This window comes from Chanodichthys erythropterus, chromosome 13 (assembly GCF_024489055.1).
Source record: "Chanodichthys erythropterus isolate Z2021 chromosome 13, ASM2448905v1, whole genome shotgun sequence".
Lineage (NCBI taxonomy): Eukaryota > Metazoa > Chordata > Actinopteri > Cypriniformes > Xenocyprididae > Chanodichthys > Chanodichthys erythropterus.
Window position 1 is genome coordinate 47,188,463 of NC_090233.1, and position 23,378 is coordinate 47,211,840.

At 36.4% G+C, this 23,378-nt stretch overlaps 1 protein-coding gene across 3 annotated transcripts in view; it reads right to left on the reverse strand.

Annotated features, from left to right (window-relative positions):
* Positions 1-575: 575 nt before the first annotated feature.
* Positions 576-23,378, reverse strand: part of homer1b (homer scaffold protein 1b) — a 31,905-nt gene continuing 9,102 nt past the window's right edge. For 2 of the 3 annotated variants that reach the window (XM_067407967.1, XM_067407966.1), the window contains 7 exons: positions 16,394-16,525; positions 13,708-13,800; positions 12,335-12,492; positions 4,143-4,299; positions 3,866-3,976; positions 3,663-3,743; positions 576-1,752 (listed from right to left, as the gene is read on the reverse strand). In XM_067407967.1, coding sequence (XP_067264068.1) covers positions 1,564-1,752; positions 3,663-3,743; positions 3,866-3,976; positions 4,143-4,299; positions 12,335-12,492; positions 13,708-13,800; positions 16,394-16,525 — 921 coding nt within the window. In that variant the 3' untranslated portion in view covers positions 576-1,563. The remainder of the gene's footprint in view (positions 1,753-3,662; positions 3,744-3,865; positions 3,977-4,142; positions 4,300-12,334; positions 12,493-13,707; positions 13,801-16,393; positions 16,526-23,378) is intronic. The other variant, XR_010896982.1, reaches the window with a different exon arrangement.

The following is a 23,378-nucleotide window of genomic DNA, read 5'->3' on the forward strand; positions in this document are numbered from 1 at the left end:
TTACAACCCCATGGGCATTTTTATTTGATATATATTATTTTCCAGTTATGCAAAGCTCTTTAATATTTGATCAGGCTAAAATTTAAAGAAATTAAATCATTATTTTTAGTACTTATCCAGTAAATCATTAGAAAAGTCATGGCCCTCAAATTTTGTTTCGGACAATGAGGGGCTTTAGGAGTCAAAAGGGTTGGGAACCACTGGATAAAAGGTTCTTTCGCTCTTATTTTCTGTTCATCAGTTGTTGCTACAGTGTACTTTATACAGGCGACAGGGGTAAAACCAGGAATGTTATTGTGGGTCCTTTGACAAGTGAGGTCTACTATCGATCCTCTATTTCATAGCTTACTCATAGAGCCACAATTTTGTCCTGGGCCCTGTGAATTTAGATGAAGGCCCTGCCTTGATGCAAATCACTCTGTGAAAGAAAGTTTTTTTTTTCTCAAAGATTGCAGGTCTAAATGTTATAAAACCTTGATGAGTCACACCATCATACTCTCTAAAGAACAATGCAGTCAGATATCTTTAAATAGTCTTTATTAACATTGGGAAATTTAAAACAGAATTTCCCCACATATAAATACAATCATACTGACAGTGATCTATGTATCGTAGTTTCCCATCAGCAGGATGGACTTTTTAAATATTACAATAATATTGTTATTGAAAATTGTAAGGAATTGAGTAAATAATTGCATTTGGTAAGTCAACAAACAAAGGAAGATCCTCGTCTTCAAGAAAATCCTGAAAAATGTATAGATACGGGTTATTATAAGGCCAATATGATCCAAAAGCATTATACTGGTCATTGGAGAAATCCAGAGTTTACCTATAACAGGTCATAAATTCATCTTTTCCATTGTTTGAGTACCTGACAGACGCACTGAGGTGGCTCGCACTAATCTGGCATACAGACGCTCACACTAATATTGCTCAGTGTATATTACAGGCCTAAAGCATATGCCACATCTACGTCTCAGAGTCTGCTAAATGTCAAGAGCATTTTAGGTCAGCGATTGAGTATCCTGAAACTTTGACTGACTGAACATTGAGGCAGTTTCCATGAAGGGGAAGAGGCAAGCCAATAACATTTGGCTACAACATATGGCTCTGAATATCCAGTCTTAAAATACGACTGAAGATCCAGTCAGTGTAATTCATGTAGTGTCCTCAGCAGCATAAGAAACGTCCATTAACGCCAACAGCCAGGCACACGAAACCAGCACCTTTAAAGAGTAGGAGCCTATATGCAGCCATGTTCTTTGCAGGCTGCCTATTTCGGGGGAAAATTCAAGGAAACATCAATAAAAGTACAGGAGTATTGTTGACAATAAAACTTGGTAGGTAGCAGTGGCACTGAAGAGAACGAACCCACCTCAAAAATACAAAATCAAGTGCAACCAAAGGTTAATCATTCCGTGTGAGTGAGTGAAGGAGAGACCGACAGTCGAGGCGTCGCTCGAAAGTACACCAGACACTCTCGGCCTGAATCGGACGCTGTGTATTTCGTAAAAGGAGGAAAGTGGCATTAAAGTCAAGTTTTGAGGCGAGAGGTGGAGGAGTCTAGCTGTCCTCTATGAGCTTAGCTAGGTTGTCTCTCAGCTCTGTCAGCTCGAAGATCTTTCCATCCAGAATCTCCAGCAGAGTTTTGAGGTTCTTGCGGAGGTTCTCTTGATCTACTTGACTTGACTCCAGACGTTGCTCCAGATCAGCCAACTGTTCCTCAAGCTCCTTGTTCCGCAAATCTGTGTCCTGTAACACACCGTGTGCGCATTTATTACACTACAGCTATAAAACCTGGACAAAAGTATGTGGTGACAATAACACCTTGTTGAACATTTCATTTCAAAACCATAATCACTAATAGAGAGACCCTCTCCCTTTGCTGCTATAACAATATACAAACCCGATTCCAAAAAAGTTGGAACACTGTACAAATTGTGAATAAAAACAGAATGCAATGATTTGGCAATGATGTAAAGTTTCAAATTTCAATATTTTATTCAGAATACAGCATAGATGACATATCTAATGTTTAAACTGAGAAAATATATAATTTTAAGGGAAAAATAAATGATTTTAAATTTCATGGGATCAACACATCTAAAAAAAAGTTGGGACAAGGCATTGTTTACCACTGTGTGGCATCCCCTCTTCTTTTTATAACAGTCTGCAAACGTCTGGAGACTGAGAAGACAAGTTGCTCAAGTTTAGGAATATGAATGTTGTCCCATTCTTGTCTAATACAGGCTTCTAGTTGCTCAACTGTCTTAGGTCTTCTTTGTCGCATCTTCCTCTTTATGATGCACCAAATGTTTTCTATGGGTGAAAGATCTGGACTGCAGGCTGGCCATTTCAGTACCCAGATCCTTCTTCTACGCAGCCATGATGTTGTGATTGATGCAGTATGTGGTCTGGCATTGTCATGTTGGAAAATGCAAGGTCTTCCCTGAAAGAGACGATGTCTGGATGGGAGCATATGTTGTTCTAGAAATTGGATATACCTTTCAGCATTGATGGTGCCTTTCCAGATGTGTAAGCTGCCCATGCCACACGCACTCATGCAACCCCATACCATCAGAGATGCAGGCTTCTGAACTGAGCGCTGATAACAACTTGTTCCTTGTTCTCTTTAGTCCGGATGACATGGCGTCCCAGTTTTCCAAAAAGAACTTCAAATTTTGATTCGTCTGACCACAGAAGAGTTTTCCACTTTGCCACAGTCCATTTTAAATGAGCCTTGGCCCAGAAAAAACGCCTGTGCTTCTGGATCATGTTTAGATATGGCTTCTTTTTTGACCTATAGAGTTTTAGCCGGCAACGGCGAATGGCACGGTGGATTGTGTGATTTTCTGGAAGTATTCCTGAGCCCATGTTGTGATTTCCATTACAGTAGCATTCCTGTATGTGATGCAGTGTCGTCTAAGGGCCCGAAGATCACGGGCATCCAGTATGGTTTTCCGGCCTTGACCCTTACGCACAGAGATTGTTCCAGATTCTCTGAATCTTTGGATGATATTATGCACTGTAGATGATGATAACTTCAAACTCTTTGCAATTTTTCTCTGAGAAACTCCTTTCTGATATTGCTCCACTATTTTTCACCGCAGCATTGGGGGAATTGGTGATCCTCTGCCCATCTTGACTTCTGAGAGACACTGCCACTCTGAGAGGCTCTTTTTATACCAAATCATGTTGCCAATTGACCTAATAAGTTGCATATTGGTCCTTCAGCTGCTCCTTATATGTACATTTAACTTTTCCGGCCTCTTATTGTTACCTGTCCCAACTTTTTTGGAATGTGTAGCTCTCATGAAATCCAAAATGAACCAATATTTGGCATGACATTTCAAAATGTCTCACTTTCAACATTTGATATGTTATCTATATTCTATTGTGAATAAAATATAAGTTTATGAGATTTGTAAATTATTGCATTCCTTTTTTATTCACAATTTGTACAGTGTCCCAACTTTTTTTGAATCGGGTTTGTGTATATATATATTTTACTTTTGTAGCATTATAAATGTCTTTATTGTCACTTTTGATCAATTTAATGCATCCTTGCTGAATAAATATCAATGTCTTTGAAAAAAATTATACTCACTGACCTGTATGTTATCCATGTTGTAATATTTCAAGGAGAATTTCACTGTTCTTACCTCTAATTTTTTAGTGAGTTCATCTTTCTGAGTTTGAAGCTGCTTTGCATTTTCTATTTCTTCTTTCAATCTCACCATTTCCTATGAAAGCCAAGTAAGAAAGCAGTTTTAAATGGCGTATAAGCATCTGGCAAGGACAATAAAAATGTGAATGAAGGAAGCATGTTAGTTATGTGACCATACAGCACAACAAACAGTAGTACCTCTTCTTTTGCCTTCAGTGTACACTCCAGCTCCTCTATTGTTTGGTTCAGCTCCGTTTTCTGGGATTTAATCACATTGGTTTGACTACTCTGACTTTCCAATTCAGAAACCTGCAGACCAAAAAAAAAGAAAAAAAAAATCACAACTTTTGTCATAGACGCAATAGGAAATATACCAACAGTTTTAGCTTAGTTCAAGACAAGACTAGATCTATTGAACCCCAGGATGTAGTATGTTCATGATATTGGGTTACAAGGTCAACTCTCCTCTACTCACCCGTTTGTGTAGCCTTTCGGCCTCCTCCTGATAAGCTGCTAGCTGCTGTTTCCATTGTTTGACGTTGGCTGTGGACTCCAACAGAGCAGCTGTGAGCTTGGCATTGTTGCTCTTTAGTGCTGCAAGCTCTGCTTCCCAGTGTTTGTTGGTAGCCGGGCTGTAGACAGAAAACAAAATTAAAATCAACCTTGAATATTAAATATCCTTGATTGTTAATGTCCATTTTAGATTGAGGAGTCAATCTATAGACGAGGGATTTTTCATGCCAAGGACCCTCAGATCACCCTGTGAGGGAGACACTTTCTAAAATATAAAGGCAGCTATATATTTTCATGTATAAAGATTTATATACTAAAACATGTTTTTCTCTAATTAAAGACACAATATGTAAGATGTTTGGATAAAAATAACCTCTCATAAAACCACTAGAACAATGTCATATATTTTGTTGACTTATGTACTAACATTGTCCCAAAAGTTTCCAAGATTGTTTAAATCCAGAGAAATAAACAATTTTAACCAGGACAGACCTATCCATGCATCTCCTATCAATGACATCATACCCACGTTACCCTTGATTTCCAATTTTTTATTTTGTAGAAACCATGGAAACACCAAAGACACTTTAATATATTATGTGTTTTATTAGACAGGTGAGCAACAGTTTAAATACATTCATCGACAGAATAATCATTGTTATACAGCTCAACACAGTAAGTCCTTTTGTCTAAATCTTGTTTTCTTGAATTACAGTGAGTACCATGTTTTACCATGACTAATATCAATCTAGATTACTGCAGTATGCATCAAGTGTCTCACAGCAGCTGCCGAGCGAACACAGAGAAGCACCATAACAACTTTCAACACACAAATAATATGATAAAACAGCGCTGCGTTACCCCACATACGCATGACCGGAAGAAGCGGAAGCGGCGACTGTGGCATAATAAAAGCTCCACTGCTCTCGAGCCGTTTGTCTCATTAGCAATCACTCCAGCGGTCTCGTTCCACTCCAATCACACCCTGCTTCATACTACACTAATGTTAATAAATCTTTGATACATTAGCTCATCCATTAATATGTTTTCTGCCTGAATCTCATTGGATTCTTTTCCACCAGCTGCAGATGTGAAGTCAACACCTCCAATTATTCCGCAAATTCAAGGCATCATCAAGCTACGCCTTTGTTTTGAACAAGCAACCTCTAGCAGCAAAAAACTACATACTGTGCCTTTAAATAATTGGCTTCTGTACTGAAGCAACACAAATGATTAAAATATCTTGAGAATATATGCTTTGTATTAAGTTGAGATATTTGACTGATAAAAACTAGGCTTGTCAATAGAATAAAATATAGAATAACGATAGATTAAAATAAATAGAATAAAGATCAATTTAATTTATTTCTGACCAGTTTTTAAAGAGCAGAATGAAATAGTAATGCTATCAAATTTCATATTAAATATCTTACACTACCACTCAAACGTTTGGGGTCACTAAGGTTTTTCAAAAAAATAAATTAATACTTTTATTCAGCAAGGGCGCATTAAATTGATCAAAAGTGACATTTAGTAAAGACATTTATAATACTACAAAACTGTTCTTTTGAACTTTCTATTTCCAAAAAAAATATTACACAGCACAGATATTGATAATAAGAAGAAATGTTTCTTGTGCAGCAAATCAGCATATTATGGATGATTTCTGAAGGATCATGTGACACTGAAGACTGGAGTAATGATGCTGAAAATTCAGTTTTGCCATAACATAAATTACATTTTAAAATATATTAAAATAGAAAACAGTTATTTTTAATTGTGATAATATTTCACAATATTGCTGTTTTCACTGTATTTGGTCAAATAAAGGCAGCCTTGGTGAGAATAAGAGACTTCTTTCAATTCTTAAAGATTCTTAGACTTAGTAAAAAAATCTTAGTGACCCCAAACTTTTGACTGGTAGAGTAAGTTAAAACATTAACCTTGACAGGCCTAAAAATACATTTTGTAAAATCTTTTTTCCCCCCCTCTCAAATTAACCACGAACCCCAAAGCAACCATCTGCAGTCCCCTACTCTACACTCTAAAAAAATGCTGGGTTAAAAACAACCCAAGTTGGATTGAAAATGGACAAACCCAGCGATTGGGTTGTTTTAACCCAGCAGTTGGGTTAAATGTTTGCCCAACATGCTGGGCAGTTTTATTTAACCCAAATATTGTTTAAAAATTACAATATGTCTAGCTTAAAATGAATCCAAAAAAATCAGACACATAATTACTAGAGGCAACAATAATAATCAAAAGGTGAACATTTATTAATAAGCAATTTAATAAATGTTTATTGTTTATTTATTATTCATTAAACATATTAATAAATATTCATTTATTAAGCACATGAATTCATGTTAATTTCCAATGTACTTTGGGTTCATTTTAAGTAAGCAATATAGTAATTTTTAAACAATAGTTTAGTTAAATAAAACTACCCAGCAGGTTGGGCAAACATTTAACCCAACTGCTGGGTTTGTCCATTTCCATCCCAACTTGGGTTGTTTTTAGAGTGTAGACCAGTAGTTCCCAACCCTGGTCCTGGAGTACCCCAAACTCTGCACATTTTGTATGTCTCCCTAATCAAACAGACCTGATTCAACTCATCAGCTCATTAGTATAGACTTCTAGACCTGAAATGGTTGTGTCCGATTAGAGAAACATCCAAAATGTGCAGTGCTAGAGGTCCTCCAGGACATGTTTGAAAACCCTTCTATAAACCACATGCACCAAACTCTGCTCCTGGAGGGCCAGAGTGTAGCTCCAACCAGCTCCAAAACACCTGCCTGGAAGTTTCTAGTAATCCTGAACACCTTGATTAGCTGGTTTAGGTGTGTTTAATGAGGGTATAGGAGCTAAACTCTGCTAGACAGTGGCCCTCAAGGACTTGGGTTTGACACCCCTGGTCTAGACCATGAGGACTATGTGTTGAAGAGGATGTAGGAAGAATGTCAATTTAAATGTGACTGTAATTAAAAGGGTTTTTTAATTCAATCTTTCTGTGTTTTAACAAGACCTGGACGCAGTTCAAGAGCAATTAATAAGAATTATTAAAAACTCCCTGATCCGAGTTCTATGTCATTTGCATATATATTATAATAAAAAAGATTGATGGATCATGACAAGCTGAAATAGATCAAAGCAGAATGTCACCTAATGATTCTAAAGACATCTCAAAAGTTTAAAAGGAAGCTAACTCTTCGGTTATGTAATGACAAAATACCATCTCTCATCAGTCCATCTGTGTTCTTCATGTAGTGACAAAGAAATCAAGCATAAATTTACAATGTGCTCTGATACTCATGTACTGACAAAAAAAAAAATCAAATGCTGAAACGGTGATGCTGTCACAGTGCCATCGAATACATAACCAACCCACATCTCCAAAAGACTATGAGGAATCCCATCCGCTGTCATCCTGCTTAACATCTCATCACACATCCCACCTCCTCTGCCTCCCTCCACACACTCCACCGCAGCTTAACCACGCAACCGTCGCTCAAGACACGTGAGGAGAACCAGCACAGAGTCCTCAGCGTCGACGCCTACGCTACGGAGAGCTGCCAATTCCCTTTCATCTCCCCCTGTGCCACCACCTCTGCTGCGGCTGACGTGATCACCTCCTCCCCCGACCCCCGCTCTGACAGACAACACCTCAGCCCACACGCTCCGACTCCTACTGAAGCTGTGACACAACAGGCTGGAGACACACATGGCTATAAAGCGCCGCACACAAGGAGAAGAAATGTTCCTCTGCAGGAGAAAGAGAGGAGAGAAGATGAGAGTGAAGTCTTGCAGCTTCAAGCTAAGAGAAACAGGGACTCCAGCCTGGTAAGTCAACATATGTTGTCTATTATATCACAGTTAAATGTTCGTTCAGTTTGGGAATGGGATTGATTAGAACATATAAGACTCTTTAATTAATCGAAAATTAAATACTGACTAAATTCTAGATTTAATAATAGTCATTTTAAGCCAAATAATTCATAAAGGGGTCTTTGAACTTGATGGAAAATTTGTTGTTGAACACATAAGAATCAGTTCAATGCTGTTTTTTAAGGACTTACTGAAAACAAATAGTTTAGTCATTTATAGATTAACTGCATGTTATTTCATTCTCAGTCTTTAAAGTGTATTCATAATGCATTTTTTATGATGTATACTATGTTTTTATGTAATAAATTATTTTAATTTGCATTCAAGTCTTTCTCATTTCATGTATACAAAGTTGGACACTTACGCTATAAGCTAACATATGAATGTCATTGCATTAGATACGAAATATCAAATCAAGTGGCTTTATTGTAAAGGGCCATTGTATATATGCAGGTGCACAGAAGCATATGGCTGTCCACATTACATAACTACAAAGAACAGCATAATGTCAGTGTGACTGTCCTTCAAGCCTACTGAATGTGAATCAATAAACAATCTCCATCTGATCGTTCCTCTAGAGCTCCAACAGCCCAGTAATCAACATGCAAATCATTTCAATGGATCCACAATGCACCTCTGTTAAATGTATACATTTTAAGTCACCAATAAAATGGACTGTTTTCTATACTCCACATAAAGAGCAGTCTGTAATGAAGTTTAAAGACTATTGATTGGTGTAGTGCACATTTTGGTGTGCGCATCATATTAAGCCCCACTGTAAATGTGATTCACTACACTGTGGCAACTGCCCAACCAGCCCCTCAACACTCACTTTAATGTACTGCACAAGACTGTGGGTGAGAGAATTTGTGTTTGAAGAAATGCCTTCAGTTCACTCACCACGTAATAAAAGCCAAAGCAGAACAAATACACTCGACAGGCTAATCTATGACCCATAGTACACCTTCATCAAAAGACAGGAACAGTATTTTTAAAGGGAATTTTGATCATCTTTGAGGGAACTTATAGCATTATTTACTTCAAAATCTGCCTCATTGAAGAAGTAATTGCTGGTTATTAATATAAATGACTAATTATTTATAATATCACAGTGATATGAATCAGTTTTGGCAAGACTTAAAGGACAATTTGCTTCATTAAGATCTCTTACTCGTGTCAACCAGTTTTACGGTAAATGCATACGGTAAAATTCAAGTTGGAAAACTTCAGCAAACTGAGAAATTGAAGAGGAATGATATTTAATAAACGTATTAAATGTGTTGTCAGATTTACAGATATCAACCTTAGAAACACTTGATACAAAAAAGACCACAAAACAAAGTCACAAAAGATGCAAAGATTCTCCCAAGAAAATTGCAAGAAATTTCAGTTTCCAAAAATGATTTCTCCACAAAGGATTTTAAAAACAAAACACAACATCACAAGAGTTCAGCTGACATAAGTATGCAGTCAAATTTTATATAAGATGTTTTAACTACTATGTACTTGGATAATAAAAAAAAAGTTTGGTACAATGTGCTTATTGTGTTCATGCATTGTACAACAAGTTTGCTACTATTAAGGTGTATATGGTTAAGTTTAGGGACAGGTTTGGTGGTATGGGTAGGTTAAGGTGTAAGGGATCGGTCAAAAGTAGATGTAATTACAGAAATTAATTACAGATCTAATTACATGCAAGTATTTCTTTAATATAAGTACAATGTGAAAACATAATTGCATTGAATCAAATGATTAATTTAATGTTAGTACATAGTAGTTAAAGACACTTTATATAATATGCATATCTGTCTAAAAATAATAACAGAACTTCAGATAGAATTAGTTGCATCTACAGTCATTGTTGCATAAGAGTGCATTCATTGTAAAACATTGTAGTCATGATAAACAGCTGTGAAATGGTGCTATCAGTAGGAGCAGACCCGACAAGTTTTAAGCACGTGTCTGAAAAAAAAGACAAAAAAAAAGACCATATGAATTTGTTCGTAATGTATGAATTCACGTGGACAAAACACAATTCTATTTAAGGTCACATTGAAAACAAAAAGGTTGTGTTGATTTAACAGTGAGTTTTCTGACTCATTTTGCAAGGCTCAGAAACAGATGATGCCGCCTCCATCTTCATAAGTCACATTTGCTCTGGGTTGAAAATGTGCCACTGTATTATATAATTCTGACTTGTTTGGACATATTATTCCAGAGAAAAAAAAGTACAGTTATTGATGCATGCTTCTAAAATTCAAGACAATAAGAAAATATAGCTGTCTGGAAGAGAACTGCAGTGTGGGTGTCAAAAATGCGGTTTGGTCCGCTGTGCATTTGCGTCCAATAATCGGTTAGTATTTTTCAAGAGGCAGGTGAGAGTGAAACATTAACCTGAGATTACGCAAGAAATGGTGGGATGCTATTTTTGAACATACAGCACTGGATTGCTCAACTAATTAAAATTCAAGCATCCAGAGACCTGGTGAAATGGACTCAAAATGTTGCCTTTGCAGTCAGACTAAAAAAGCTGCTGAGTACATATTCATGTGAACAAGTGTCTGAATGCTCATACTGTAAATAATTTAAAAGTGCTCTGGAAGAGCGCAATGAACTGTTAGTGCTAACTTTAATGCTACTTTTACTTGAAACTTCAATGCAACAAATAAACTAGGGATGCATTGATTTTGTAAGCCGATACATTATTTGTTATGACTGATAACCAATAAACAGCCGATATTAAAATGAAATAATATTTTGTCTAAGCAAAAATATATATAAAAAATATAAAAATCAAACATTAAAGATTCAAATCAATCATTTTAAATGCTACAAGTGGATTTAGGCATCACAACATTATAATAGATTACATTTAATAGTGTTATGGGTTTATGAGTGAATTGGGTTTTTAAAGATTAACTTTAAGTTGAGTACCTTTAAGATGATGGCAAATCTAAATGTACAAATAGAGGACATGAGCATGCTAAATTAAATATCATATATCGACATTGAGGGGAAAAACTGGAATATAAGAAGAAAAAAACTCTGAAAAGCAGAAATTAAAGAATTAATTTTGACAAATTAACCAAAAATTTAGTTGGGTTACTTTTTTATTTTTTTCTCGATAGTCAACTTTAGACATTCTAACTATAAGTAATTTTGCAACTACATGTCAGCTAACTCTCATTAATTTGCAATACAGGTCAACTAACTAACTCCCATTAGTATTAGTAGACTGATTAGGGTCCAGGACTGGATATACTTCGAGCGAAATCGAAGAACGAACTGGTGTGACATCATTTCGAACAAAATGAGGCCAAAACGAAGTTCATTTGGAGTTTGTTTCAAGAGTTTGAAACAGCTTGCCAAAGCGGAAAAGTTTGCCCTTGCTGGTAAACGCCTTCGAACTGCCATTGGTCCATGTTCTCTGAGGCTCCATCTTCTTTGACATGGAAATCTTCTCCGGGTTCATTTCTTCTGTTCTGTCCGTCAGTGTCAGACGTCAATGAGTATGATATGCTGCTTTATAGTAGAAAATGAAGCTGTAATTCTAATCGAAAGTGAGACTGTTACTGTTTTTTTCATGTTTAATTAATAATATTGTATAAATCGATTGTATAAAGTGCTATATAAATAAACGGGATTTATGAGGTTCATGATGTAACTTAGCACCGTCTCTCATCTCATGACGCTTTGCAGACTCTGCTCTGTGCGTTCGTGTGTTTTGGAGGAGGCGTGGCTTTGGAGAGCGCTCTGAAGGGGGGGTGGGATCTCATGCTTTCAAAGCTAGCTTGTTATTGCTAGCCTCTCTGAGTGTAAACATTATACAGTTTTGGTTTAGTTTTCATTGCGTAGTCTCTCAGTTCCATTTGTACTACTTTTCCCACCATCATCAGTTACCATGGACATTTATTAATCATCCCAGCTGTTATTCATTGTGTTCATCACTGTGTATTTAAGTTCCTCTTTGTTCGGTTCACTTGTCGGTTCTTGTCAACGTCTATACTGAGTTCGGATAAGGTTTACACTCTGTTACTGAAGTCTATTTGAATCAATCTTCTTCGTTACTCCATGTTTGGAAAATGTGACACAGTTATTACCTACCCTACCTTTAAGCAGACAGTTTACTAAGACTCTATGAGATTTAGCTGACATGTAGTTGCAAAGTTAATTATAGTTAACTGAATGTCTATAGAGGACCGTCAAAATAAAGTGTTACCTCTTGTTGTATCAGGATTCTGAAAAGATTTTTTATTAAGCCCCAGTTACCTGTGTGCAAGTGTCGGCGTGGTCGGGGAAAGGTCTGATTGGAGCATAGAATTCGGTGACACGTCAGACAGGGTGACGTCATCACCAGTGCCGTTGATTCGACAGAGGTCCGCGGTGACGGGTGGAGTCAGGGGGGAATGAATATCGGCAGGCGATTCCTGTAAAAAGCGATTAATCGTGGGTTATTAACCCTTAAATGCATACCTCGGGTCTTTAGTGACCCAGGACATCATTCACTACCCTCCTCTTCATTCATTTTTTAAAGTTAGACATCAACCTTCTTGGTATTCCTCAATCAATTCATTGTAAAGAATATAACAAGAAAAAAATCATAAAATTATCAAAGAATGCCTATTTTTATATTCATTTTTTTGTAAAAAAAATTGTATAGGGTCGCAAATGACCCGAGGTGTGTATGAGTGTACGTATATTTTTTCTGCACAACAATAATTGAATCTTAGATAACGGAATATGTGCAATTCACCTTTATTCCACAAGGTGGCAATGTCTGATACACAATGCTGAAGTGACAACTCATTCAGACAGAAAACGAAATAATAAGAGAAACATGAAATGGCTCAGCGATTTACTGCAGAGCAAGTACTGAACGCAATTAAATATGACTGTAACTGTTACTGGATTGATCTGGTGAAGATGTTAGCGATCGAAATATTGATTTTGAAGATGTTGAAAATTATATAGTTCTGAGAATATGTTTGAGATTGCGAATGGGCTCATATTCGTGACCTCAAACATAAAACTAGCCTATTATTTGCTGAATTTACTGGGAAACGAGCTCTGACGAGGACAGTGATGATGAAAACATCTGCTCAAACTGAGCCCTTTCAAGCTCCAAAAGGTAACATAATACGCTTTATTTTATTCTTCTGTAATTGTTACTCTAATATCAGAGGAGTTTTATATTATCGCAACAGGTAGAGATCCTTCCGTGTTAGATATAGATCCGGGTCAATAAAGACCCAAATATGTAAGAATGATTGGCGAAACAGTCATGGCATTTAAGTGTTAATTTGTGGCACCCTCACATACTCATTACATAATTTTCTTCTACATATATAATTCATAAGCTGCTAATAACAACGAGGGATTTAGGAAAACAACATTTTTCTCAGAGACAAGAGATTCCCCTTGGAGACTAAAATGCTGTGACCAGTCTTTACGAACGTCATTGTTCTGTACTGGTTAGAATGTACTGATAAGGATAAATCATAAATGGAAAATATACTGATTGCAAAAAACAATTACGGATTTGGATTTTTACAATTACTCCTGTTTTGAATAACAGGTTTTCCAAGCAAATTCAATTCATGCAAACACAATACAGGTCTGAGTCCAGACATTACAGGACATACCTGAGAGGGTGAACTTGCCAGCTCCATCTTTTCTAGAGACTTCTCCTTGGCCATCCTAGCTGCTTCCTTGTACTCTGCAAATTTATCTGCAAACTGAGAAGAGAAAGATGTTAAAGCCTTTAAGCCATGTGATTCGCATTCAGTTATTTTTAGTGCATTTTTAATGGATTTTTAGTGCCTGGTACCCAACTTAATAAAATATGGAAAGTTTTGCAAACATTCTAATTAAGCTATAAATTATTTCTTGGTTATGCGGACATTAAGGGAACATTCAATTGTATTATTTTGCAAACATCATGGGAACGTTACTTTTGAAAAATTCTGAAACAAGTAGTAACATTTAAAAAACATTAGGCCAACATCCAACTAAACATTTCAGGTAAAAGCATAAAGAGTGGATGTGGTAGGCCTATCTCTGCTAAAAAAGGAGCAATGGTCACAGTTCCTAATATAGACTGTACCCATTAAAGCTTCCTGTGCACTGGTATGACTGAAGCATTATTCTCTGAATATCCAGCAGGGAGATTTATGTACACTTTTGGGTCAGGGCTACAGTGTTATACCTAGAGAACATACCTTAGACAGAAGGTTTGTAGTATCTTAAAGGTTAGTCAGGTTACAGTTCATCCAAAGATTAAAAAAAAATATGGTTACACTTTACAATAATGTTCCATTAGTTAACGCAAGTGTTGAGGAAACTTAAAAGAAAAAAATGCTTTACAATATTGCATTACTCCCTAAAGATTAACTAATTGTGCTGTTACTTTTTATGGAAAGTAATGCATTACAATACTTTTGTGTGTCATGAGTCAGGTGTTTTTTGGGTGTTTTTCCTATCTATCGTTCGTCTTTCATTAATTTCAGCTGTTCCCTGTTACCTCTGACGTTCGCGCTCTCGTGCGCGCACCTGTTCTGTGTCTTCGCGCTGATTGCGCTGCCTATTTCTCTCTGTTCTTTGTTCTTGTCTGTGTCTGGGAATTGCTTAACGTGAGTGTGACTTTATCCTAGCATTGTGCTTGACGAGTCTTATGTGTGTGTTAGCAGCTTTTGTTCTGAATCTGAGTTCCAATCCCAAGTTCCAGCCCTGAGTTCGACTTTGTCTTCTGCTGTCCTGTTCAGCTGTACTCTGCTACAATTATACAGCGAGGTTGCTTCTATCTACCCGCCTGAACAGTTTCCGTCGATCAACAACAGCGGGACTCTGTAGAGGATCTGCGGCTCGGAAAGCTTCTGTGGGATCTTTTGTTCTCCAGCTGCAGCGTGTTTGCTATTATACGCCTGGCAGTCTGTTTCTGTTTGCATACTGGAACTTTAATAAACTTTGTGAACCATTTTCACCTCTGGGTCATCTAGAGTCACCTGACATTGTGTTACTTTTTCTCGCCTGGGCTGGGCTTGCTTGTTTGTTTTTTTCAATAACAAAAAAAAGTTGTATTTTTGGCAAATTTCACTGTTTTTATTCCTTTTTAGGAGCACTTAATCTGTTTTTGTGTAAGTGAGATAAGTAAACACATGCTCACATTTAGTGAGCATGTGTACACAGCGCTCACAATTCCTCTGTGCCCGATTTCTCTCGACGTGCATGGGGACAGGAGAGATGTCAGTCAATAAATGGGAAAACACAGTAACTCATGTTACTTATTTGAAAAAAGTAACTCAGATATTTTGCCGTAAATTTTAAAGTAATGCGTTACTTTACTAGTTACTTGAAAGTAATTTGCACTACTTGTAATGCGTTACCCCCAACACTGGTTAATGTTAGTTAATGCATTAACTAAAACTAACTAATGATGAGAAATTTATTTGTTAGAGTATTTATCTGTGTTAATGTTGGTTTATAAAAATACAACTCCTCATTGTTAGTTCATTTCTGCTCAAGTACATTACATAATATTAACAGATACAACTTTTGATTTTAATAATGTATTGGTAAATGTTGAAATTAACATAAATTAAGATTAATAAATGCTTTAGAAGTATTTTTCATTTGTTAGTCCATGTTAACTAATGTTAATAAATGGAACCTAATTGTAAAGTGTTACCAAAAATCTAAATCTTAGTTATTTACTCACCTTCATGTCACATCAAAACTTTATTCTGTGGAACATAATGGGAATTAACTTGTGTAAAAAGTCATTATTGCATAATATCATTGTATTATATTACATAAATAAGTCATTTTTATTTATTTATTTCAAATTAAATCATGTAAAAATAACATATTAATGTAACAACTGCACATAAACTTTGTGCAGTACTTTTTTGTGACACTGTTATGGTGTGTGTGTGTGTGTGTGTGTTCCACAGAATAAAGTGAGAAGGATCAGGAACAGCATGAACGTGAGTAAATGATAAATAAATAATAGTGACAATACTGCTGTAAAATTCATTTTGTATGAAGTAAATACAGCATAAGTAAAAGCCAGAAGAGGTGCTGAGCTCCTGACAGTGCATCATGATAATGCAGAGGAGCGAGGGATAGAGGCAGCGAAAAAGAGGAAAGCACTGCACAGAAGAAGCCTCCCACGCACCGATGACTGTACAGCTCCTCATTAGGGCACAGTGTGTAGGTGTTCCCCAGCTCAGAAACACAGGGGGTGGAAGAGAACGAAAGAAAGGGAGAGCAAGACCTCCAGAGACACGGGGAAGAAATTGAGAGATAGGAGAGAGAAAGAATTCCACCCACCTTGGCCAGATGATGCTCAGAGGAGAAACCCAGCCCATACACCGTGTTGGCACGGCTGTCTGCCCACTGCCCAAACTTCTGAGACGTCTTTGTGAAGGTCATGTTCGGGGTGATAGTGCTGTTTATTATTGCCTGTGAGATGAAAAAGAAAACAACTCCTCAGAAAAGAATGTGAAAACACAAGTGCATGTTTTCAATCTGGCCTTCAAGCATTTAAGATGAAGGCCTTTTGAGAGAGCAAAAAATAGGCATATAACATGGGCTGATTAAAATATTAGGTCAACAGCCAGCATAAAATAGTGTGTGAAAGAGTGTGATGCCTTAGTGTATCACCGTGCTCGTATACAGATCTGTTGTAGGAGATGTGGCCTTGGAGTTGGTATGTTAGTATGTGACTCTGGACCACAAAACCAGTCATAATACATAATCCAAAAGTTGAATAAATAAGCTTTCCATTGATATATTTGGCTGAGATACAATTATTTGAAAATCTGCAATCTGAGGGTGCAAAAATATCAAAATATTGAGAAAAATCACCTTTAAAGTTGTTCAAATGAAGTCCTTAGCAATGCATATCCACTCACAAAAATAAATTTTTGATACATTTATGGTAGAAAATTTTAAAAATATCTTCATGGAACATGATCTTTTACTTAACATCCTAATGATTTTTGGCATGAAAGAAAAATCGATAATATTGACCCATACAATGTATTGTTGGCTATTGCTACAAATATATCTGTGCTACTTATGACTGATTTTGTAGTCCAGGGTCACATATGGCCTTTAACATTTCTAGTGTTGTTATTGAAAATAAAAAATAAAAGCTATTTCAAACAATTTATTTCAAATAAATGTAGTAATAGTATATGAACAATACTACAATAACACTGAAATAAAAATTTCCTGACACCTTTCTAAAGAAAGAGATTTTTTTTGCAACATTTTGTTACAAAAAACTTTGAATTTAATTTAATTAATTTAATTTACACAAGCTTGATCAAATTGCCCGATAATATAATATAATATAATATAATATAATATAATATAATATAATATAATATAATATAATATAATATAATATAATATAATATAATATAATATAATATAATATAATATAATATAATATAATATAATATAATATAATATAATATAATATTATATAATATAATATAATATTATATAATATATAATGGATGGTTGGTAAACGGCACGTGCAGAAAAATTTGGCCACATTTTCTGTGTGGATTTAATGTTAATCAGTGATCATTTAGGGAGTAAGTAATCAGCTCATATGCTGTTCAATGAGAGGTCTATTTTAAAAATGTTTCAAAAATGTCTAAATGAGATAGTCAGGACATGGTCAGAAGTGCATGCTCACAAACACTAGCCTTCAGTACATCTCAAGATATTTCCTGCGTTATAAGCCTGTGAAATGTTATTGATGAGATGACGACAGTCACTGCCAGTGAATGTGTTTGTGTGGGTGTGAAACTGAGAGCAAATAGAAGGGAGGAAAGAGCGAGAAGGAGAAGGATAGAGAGGAAAGAGCTGCACACTGTGAATGTTGCACATATTTTGTGGATCTCACAATCATAATTTGAGTATCCAGAGATTCAGAAAGTCATCAAAATCCTGTATCATCTTCACATTCTTAAAAATATCTAAACATCCATACAAAAATATGTATTTACCTACAAAATTACATAGACTTCATGTCATGGAGTTTATCCATTTATGTTCCAGTGGCAGATTTTTTTATTTTTTTTACTTGTTTTACGCATAAACCTCATATTGTCATCTATTTTTTGCACTATAGTTCTTCAAGATGGGGAAAGTAAAACATGGAATGGATGGATGCACAAAGCACAGCGATCCACGAAGGCTGCATGGATAAAAGACCTCGAGCGCTCTCATACTCCCACACACTTCCAGAACAAGGCCAATTGGCCACATACAAACGTGTAATTTCAAGCGAGAAAATCGACAGTGGGCTACCACTGTCAGCTTCCTGTGTATGTGTATGTGTGTGTTACACATGTTATACAATCATTCCCTCAGAGAGGCTGGAAGGATGAGTGCTGTTCCCTCTTCCAGTATTTCCACAGATATTTAAGTTTAACCTACAGAGCACAAAAGTAGGGTTCTGAAGTGCTGAAAGCTTTTTATTTTCAATTGCACATACATCTTTCAATATAAATTTACTGAGCTCTGAGGTTGTTAAGTGATGATGGTATATGCATCTGTAGAAACTAGAAATCGTTTTTTAAGCAATGCATATAGTCAATTACTAGTACACATAATCCTGAAGAGAGATCCACCTATCATGAAGTTGCTGTTACCATAGTAATGGGAAACAGAGCCCAACAGTGATATTCCACATGCCCATAGTTAATTTTAGTTCTTAGTATTCTGAAGCAAGTATCCTTTCAGCCAAATACTCACATGCTCATTACCTGTAAAACTGCACTGCAGTGGTCAAAAAAGATTTTCAAAATGGACCAATACCTACATGTAAACTCAGAGATGACAATTAAGCCTGGAATTAAATAGGACTTCTTAAGCAGCAAATCAGCATATTAGAATGATTTCTGAAGGATCATGTGACACTGAAGACTGGAGTAATGATGCTAAAAATTTAGGTTTGTCATTAGATAAATAAATTACATTTTAAAATATATTCAAATAGAAAACATATAAATTGTAATAATATTTTACAGTATTACTGTTTTTACGGTATTCAAATAAATCAAATAAATGCAGTCTTGATGAGCATAAGAGACTTCTTTCAATAACATTAAAGGGGTGGTTGATTATGGTTTCACTTTTTTAACTTTAGTTAGTGTGTAATGTTGCTGTTAGAACATAAACAACATCTGCAAAGTCACGACGCTCAAAGTTCAATGCAAAGGGAGACTGGTTGGTAGGGACTACAACGAGCTGACAACATTAACCCTAAAATTTACATAAACCCTGCCCTCAAGAACACGCAACAAAGAGGGTGAGGACATGTTGGGCTGCTTTAGAGAAGAGGAAGAGTTGTTGTTACCATGCCGTGATTTTACGCCGGACTGCTTCGCAAATGAGGGTCAATTCAGTGCTGGATTTGCACAAAAGATTAACATGATGGCACATGCTAGTCTATGAGTTGAATCAATTCCACAGCAACTACATAAATTTATCCACTAACCATTCAGAAACGTTGCTTTCTAAAAGTTGTAACTTCTTCCTGAGTCTCTCCATCAGTGTCCGACTCCGGTTTGAACAATGTGAACATCATTACTGACAATCGTCATTTTGGCTGCGTGAGATTCTCCAGCTTTGTTGTTGTTGAGTGCCCGAAGCATGAGCTGTTAACCCTTTAGAACTTAAAGGTAAAATAGCCCATTTTTTATTATAAAATTCTCAAACAATGTGCTATCTTCAAGTGCAATGTGTCATTTTTTTTTTTTTTTTCAGAAAACAACTGGCTTTCAATAAATTGCAGTTATTGACAGTTATATATTAATATATATGGTGAGTTTGTAAATATAATTTAAATAGATGGAAAAAACAACAAAAATAAATGTTTTTATTTCATTTTTGGGTGAACTATCCCTTTAAGCTGACATTTCACACTGTACATTCTTAAAGTTTTTCCTGAATGGACTTTTGGGACTATAAGTCAACAAAAAAAGAGAAAAATGATGATCGAAAGAATCTAACACTTCAAACTTGAAAATTCAACTATATTACATATATAAAAGTCTTTTTGTGACACTTGGTTGCACAGTTTTCATTCAGGAGAATTTTTTTTCATACACGCATACATGTTATATGTATAATACTACATATGCACACATACATGCATGCATACATTTACCGCACGGACACATTGCACCGAGGGCGTAGATTTGGTTTCAACTTTGGGGGGGGGGGGGGGGGGGGTTGAACGTTGGTATGGTTGTATTGTATTGGGGGGGGTTGTAACTGATGGATTTGAATATTGGGGGGGTTACCTCCCCCCCAACAAACTACGCCCAAATGCACCAAATGCGAGTCTCACTTAGCCTCCTCCCAAGTCTTATCAAAAATCATCCCAATCGACTGTGTACTCCTTCGCCATTTTTTTTTTTTGTTGTTTCTTCTATTATTTATGCGATCCAAAACTCCCTAAACTGCAGTGCTCCATATCTCGATAGCGCAAAAGGTTCAAGAGTTACGGTAACATGAATACAGCTTGGTTGGATTAAAGGTTGAAGCTCTGCACTCTACACGAAAGGGGGCTGGGAGCAGCAGCTCATTTGCATTTAAAGGGACACACACACAAACGCTGTGTTTTTGCTCACACCCAAATAGGGGCAAATTTGACAAGCTATAATAAATGATCTGTGGGGTATTTTGAGCTGAAACTTCACCGACACTTTCTGGGAACACCAGAGATTTATATTTCATCTTGTAGAATGGGCATTATATGTCCCCTTTAAAATATCTTCCTGACCCAAAACTTTTGAAAAAATGTAAAAATATATTATGTTAAAATTATTAAGATATTTAGAAACTAAACTGAAGGTTTTCTAACAAATCCACACTAGTGTTTGCTATTCTGCATCAGCATGACTGATATTTGCGCTGTGTCTAATGTCTAATTAAGTGGGTTAAACCTAATGAAGTGATGAGCACATGTATGTGTGGAAGACCAGCTCAGGAACTTCACAGTTTGAGCTCTTGTGTACGAGCTGCTCAGCTAGCAGAACGCTAAGTACGCTGGAGATGTTATTTGTCTTTATTTTCAGATGCAGACGGATTGGCTCTGCGAGAGCCCTAATCAGAGTCCACGCAGCCTGCTGTATAATCACTCACTTCAGGCTTGTAATTGCATGTGAACAGCCGAAAGCTGTACAGTGGGTGGACAGCAGCGAAGAACAGTGCTGAGGCTAACATCTCTGTTGCTGGAAGAAGCTGTCCATTTCATGCCACTTTTGCAATCTTTCAAGGGTTAAAAGAAGGCAGGATGTCACAATTATGGCCTAGCTGTTAGCAACGCAAGTGTGTTTCCAACACATCCCAAACAACAAGATACTCATAAGGGCTTTTCACACTGCGCTTAACCTTGGGTTATCGTCATTCTAAACCAACTAATCATGTGCCTCATATTAACGTGCTTTGAACAACACGTGTTATATAAACAGTAGGCTATGTTTCAGCTTTTGAGGAAAAAATGGCAAATGGTGATGGAAAACTGGAGGTAAGAACCGTTTTATTCTTACCTTATAGTCCCAAAAGTCCATTCAGGAAAAACTTTAAGAATACGTACAGTGTGAAATGTCAGCTTAAAGGGATAGTTCACCCAAAAATGAAAGTTATCCCATGATTTACTCACCCTCGAGCCATCCTAGGTGTATATGACTATCTTCTTTCAGATAAACGCAATCGGAAATATATTTAAAAATATCCTGGCTCTTCCAAGCTTTATAATGGTATTGAATGGGGGGCGCGATTTTGAAACCCCCCAAAAATGCATCATAAAAATAATCCATATACCTCCAGGGGCCTTCTGAAGTGAAGAGATGGGATTTATTTTGTAAGAAAAATATCTATATTTAAAACTTTATTACCTATAATATATGATTTTTTATTAACAAACTTAGGGAGGAGCACATTCAGATAATTAACCTAATTAACATGAGAGGAGCGTATTCAGTTAATAAACTCAATTAACAATAAGAGGTATATATACAGCAGACTCGCCTCTGTTCATCCCTCCACCACCCCATCTCACTTCTAGCCCTAACTCTTCTTATCACAACTGGGGGAGAGCATTCTGGGTTCAGGCCAAAATTCCGAGCTCAGAGCCCTCCCCCTGGACAGCACACCAAGTACTTATAACCTTTACTCTACTTAATTATATGTAAGTGTGAACTTGTGACCTATAGCTTCCAGAAGATGGCTGTACGCATCGATTTGCGGAGGAAGAGTAACCCCTGACCTAACGCATGACGCAATGACAAATGCGGAAGCGCAGAAGATAGAGCAAAACAAAACACCGGTCACGAATTAGAAGTCTAAAACGAGGAAATTTAAAGAGAAATGTCAGAGGATTTCAATATAAGAGAAGAGGAGCTTGAGTTTGTTGCACAGCCCTATATGTTTAAACTGCAAGATGCATCTATGCTTACGATACTCCTACATCCTACGTCATACATCGCGTCGGGGGTTACTCTTTTGGTGTAGTCATCCACCGGAAGCTAATTATTTTAGTTAATAAAGTTTTAAATATGGATTTTTTTCTTTTTTTACAAAGAACAATCTCTTCACTTCGGAAGGCTTTTATTAACCCCCTGGAGCCATATGGATATTTTTATAATGGATGAATGCATTTTTTGGGGCTTCAAAATCCAGCTCCCAATTCCCTACCATTATAAAGCTTGGAAGAGCCAGGATATTTTTAAATATATTTCCGATTGTGTAAGTCTAAAAGAATATAGTCATATACACCTAGGATGGCTTGAGGGTGAGTAAATCATGGGATAATTTTCATGTTTGTGTGAACTAACCCTGTAAGAATACCGAGGATTAATTGTTAACCACGGGTAAAATTGCAAACAATGTTATGCAATGTGAAACTTGAAGCAAGATAACCCAAGAATCTGTTTACCTGTGGTTTAGAATGACCCAGGGTTAACTATTTCAAGTGTGAAAAGCCCTATAGAGAGAAGAAGATTAGAACGAATCTATTTAGTTAAGCTGTAGTTAGCTACACTGTACGCTACATATAAAAAATATAGACTGAATGTATAAATTTAATACTAAATTTAAATGTCATTTTAAATATATACTGTACCTCACAAAGTATTCACTTTTACACACTAATTTACATGAATAAATTAAGGTGCAAAAGAGTCACACATACAGTAAAAGAAAAAAAAGAACTTACTTTGATTTGAAAACAATGATGTAGTGTGAAAAAACATCATACTACACTACTACTGAACAAGCAAAAATG